This window comes from Gymnodraco acuticeps, unplaced genomic scaffold, assembly GCF_902827175.1.
Source record: "Gymnodraco acuticeps unplaced genomic scaffold, fGymAcu1.1, whole genome shotgun sequence".
NCBI lineage: Eukaryota > Metazoa > Chordata > Actinopteri > Perciformes > Bathydraconidae > Gymnodraco > Gymnodraco acuticeps.
In genome coordinates, this window is record NW_022990505.1 from 101722 (window position 1) to 105224 (window position 3503).

Here is a 3503-nt window from a genome sequence, read left to right on the forward strand (position 1 = left end):
CAGAAGGTAAAAGCAGCAGCTCAGAGTTTCAGCTCAGTGAGGAGAGCAGCACCTCACACACTCTGGATCTCTGTATTATACACATTGATATAGGACGCTCAGTTTGGATCATCTGTCTAATGTGTTCTCATGATGAAGAACATGTGTTCACTGTTATTGCCATGTTTAAAGTGACATCTACATCCAGGTAATGCACTGCTCATGTTGTGATGCTTGAAGAACCACAGGAGGATCATGGTGAACTCTACTCACATTTCATATTTCACTCTTGCTGCATACTTCGACACGGGGGTTTTTAAGTACTTGTTCTTCACGATTGTCATGTGTTTATATGTGTGTATTATAGGTGCCAACGTGTTGCTGATTGTGGTTATCTGTGTGAACAGGAGCTTACATGAACCTATGTACCTTTTTCTGTGCAGCCTGTTTGTAAATGAACTGTATGGTAGTACAGGGTTGTTTCCATTCCTTCTGGTTCAGATCCTCTCTGACATCCACACTGTCTCTGCTCCGCTCTGCTTCCTGCAGGTTTTCTCTGTGCATACATACGGCAGTGTGGAACTGTTTACCTTAGGAATCATGTCTTATGACAGGTATCTTGCTATCTGTCATCCTCTGCAATATAACACACGTATGACTTCTAACAGGGTTGCGTTCCTCACGGTGTTTGTGTGGGTGTACAGTGTTCTGGCGAGTGTGGTCATGATGTCTCTGAGCGTCCCTTTGCAGCTGTGTGGGAACATCATTAACAAAGTGTACTGTGATAACTACTCCATTGTTAAGCTGGCCTGCTCTGACACTACAGTCATTAATGTATGTGGACTGGTTTACATATTCACCGTGATAGTAGCTCTTATAATACTGATCGTGTACTCGTACATGAGGATCCTCAGAGTGTGTTTCTCTGGCTGTAAGCAGAGCAGACAGAAAGCTGTCAGCACCTGCACCCCTCACCTCGCTTCCCTCATCAACTTCTCCTTCGGGGCTTTCTTTGAGATAGTGCAGGGCAGGTTTAATATGAGGAAAATACCCAATATTGTGAGAATTATCTTATCGTCGTACTGGCTCTCATGCCAACCGCTCTTCAACCCTTTATTGTACGGACTGAATGTAACCAAAATACGTGACATTTGCAGGAGTCTTGCTTTTTGGTAAAATAATGTGCAGAACTTCTTGTGTATCTTACAAATTAGACACCCTGATGATAGTGATAATGGTTCGATGATTCAAAATAAAACGTGGATTGATCATGAATGCTGGTGGTGAATGTTTAAAGGCCGTATAGTAGGGATACGTCAGTGTCTGCACCGTGAGGATCGGTCATGCACATACTCTATGTGAGAAGTGCTCATGATCTAATGTAACTCAGACCTTTAGAATATTTACACCAATATCAGTCAATTTGCACTTGTTCTAGATGTTGATTCTTTACCGCTGTTTGAGAAAAATATAAATCTGATCTTCTTAAACTCTCCTTTGTCATACTCTAATACAGCATCTATTCCAAAAAGATATAATCAAGCAAGTTTAGTTTTTAACAGATAAAATATATGAACACAACTATTAATATTCATTCAATCACAAATAGGGGTTGATACTTAGTCACACGAAAGATAAGTGCTTAAAGTACATTTAAATGCCTATCATATGGAATTGATATTCAAAAGTATTTTGTATTTAATGTAATTATTATATTAATTAATATAACTCAATGTACATCAAGTCACCTCACAGGGGGGCACCACTTTATATCTCAACTGGTCAGGCCTCGGGACCCACTTTTACTTAAAGTGAAGTACAGTGCATATTTCCCTTATATCCCTTCACAGAACTAAAGTATGCTTTAAAGGTTTAATGAGATGATGGAATCAAAGCTGAACTGTTTAACATAAAAAGACACACATGCTGAAAACCCAACCCCAGCAGGGGGTCTGGGGGTATTCTCCCCCAGGAGATGTAATACTAACATATAAACTACGCATTCTGGTACACTCTGAGAAAAAAAAATAAAAATCTATTATTACCCGACATATTAATAATATGTGATGCCATTGTTTGTTTCTCACTTTGTTCTGACAGCTTGCTGCTCCTCACAGAGAGAGAGCAAAGAGGGGAGAGTCTGTGAAGTACTTTGTGGGTAAGGGGAGATAGCCCCCATTGTTCTGCGACCTGTCAGTCATCAGACCGGGGGTCATATTTCATTATGTGTTCATTTGTATCTGAAGTTGTACCCATGGATGTATAAAGAATAGTTCTACGGCAAAGTTATTCTCCGTGGGGACTTCCGGCAACAATCTTCTTGATTCTGATTGGCCAGAAGACTCGAGAAAACATCAAAGATGTTTCGTTGAAAAGATGATCACTACGTGTCAGAAGTTTCCGGTACTTCCAGTCCAACGCCGACTGCATGATATGCGTTAGAACATCGGGCCTTCAAAATAAAAGTTTGACTTTTTTCCAAAAAACAAAAAAAGATATTGTTTTTATTTTCAACTTTTTATTTTCTTCACTCACACATCTGTGACCCACTCGAAACGGGTCCGCGACCCACTTTTGGGTCGCGACCCACCAGTTGAGAAGCACTGGACTAACTAATGAAGTCTGTTCTGCAATATGAATTTATAATTACATATCAATAAAGTAAAGGTTAATGGATTAAGGAATTCTTGTTTAATCAAGGTTGTCAATAATCAGTCTTGCATGATATTAAAAAACAGAAATGTAAGATTTTCAGAAAAAACTCTGTATTTAGAAAATGTTTAAACTTTGTTGACTTTCAACAAAAAAGTCAGAAACTTCAGAGAAGAAGAAGCAAGTTTCAAGTTTCAAGTCTTTATCATCATGTGCTCAGCAGCTACAGTGTAGTTATGGCAATGAAAAACTGAAGGCTCCTCCAACAGAGCAACATGAATATATATAGGACATAAAACAAATAAAACAGATAAAATAGTGCAATAGAATGTTTTGAGATGCGCAAGTAAATACAAATAAAATAGAAAATAGTGCAAGAATATATACAAGTAAATGGAATATTACTTGAAAAGACGACACAAGTTGGATCTGGTGGGGAGGTGGAGCGTTACCAGTTAGATCTGGTGGAGCGTTACCAGTTGGATCTGGTGGAGAGTTACCAGTTGGATCTGGTGGAGAGTTACCAGTTGGATCTGGTGGAGAGTTACCAGTTGGATCTGGTGGAGAGTTACCAGTTGGATCTGGTGGGGAGGTGGAGCATTACCAGTTGGATCTTTTGGAGCGTTACCAGTTGGATCTGATGGAGGGTTACCAGTTGGATCTGGTGGGGAGGTGGAGTGTTACCAGTTGGATCTGGTGGAGTGTTACCAGTTGGATCTGGTGGAGAGTTACCAGTTGGATCTGGTGGGGAGGTGGAGCATTACCAGTTGGATCTTTTGGAGCGTTACCAGTTGGATCTGGTGGAGAGTTACCAGTTGGATCTGGTGGGTAGGTGGAGCATTACCAGTTGGATCTTTTGGAGCGTTACCAGT

The 3503-nt window shown here is 40.3% G+C and overlaps 1 protein-coding gene across 1 annotated transcript; it reads left to right on the forward strand.

Annotated features, from left to right (window-relative positions):
• The first annotated feature begins 234 nt into the window (after window positions 1-234).
• On the forward strand, window positions 235-1155 carry LOC117553092 (olfactory receptor 490-like). Its single transcript, XM_034226872.1, has one exon. The coding sequence runs from the start codon at window positions 235-237 to the stop codon at window positions 1153-1155; it is 921 nt and encodes a 306-aa protein (XP_034082763.1).
• Window positions 1156-3503: the final 2348 nt, after the last annotated feature.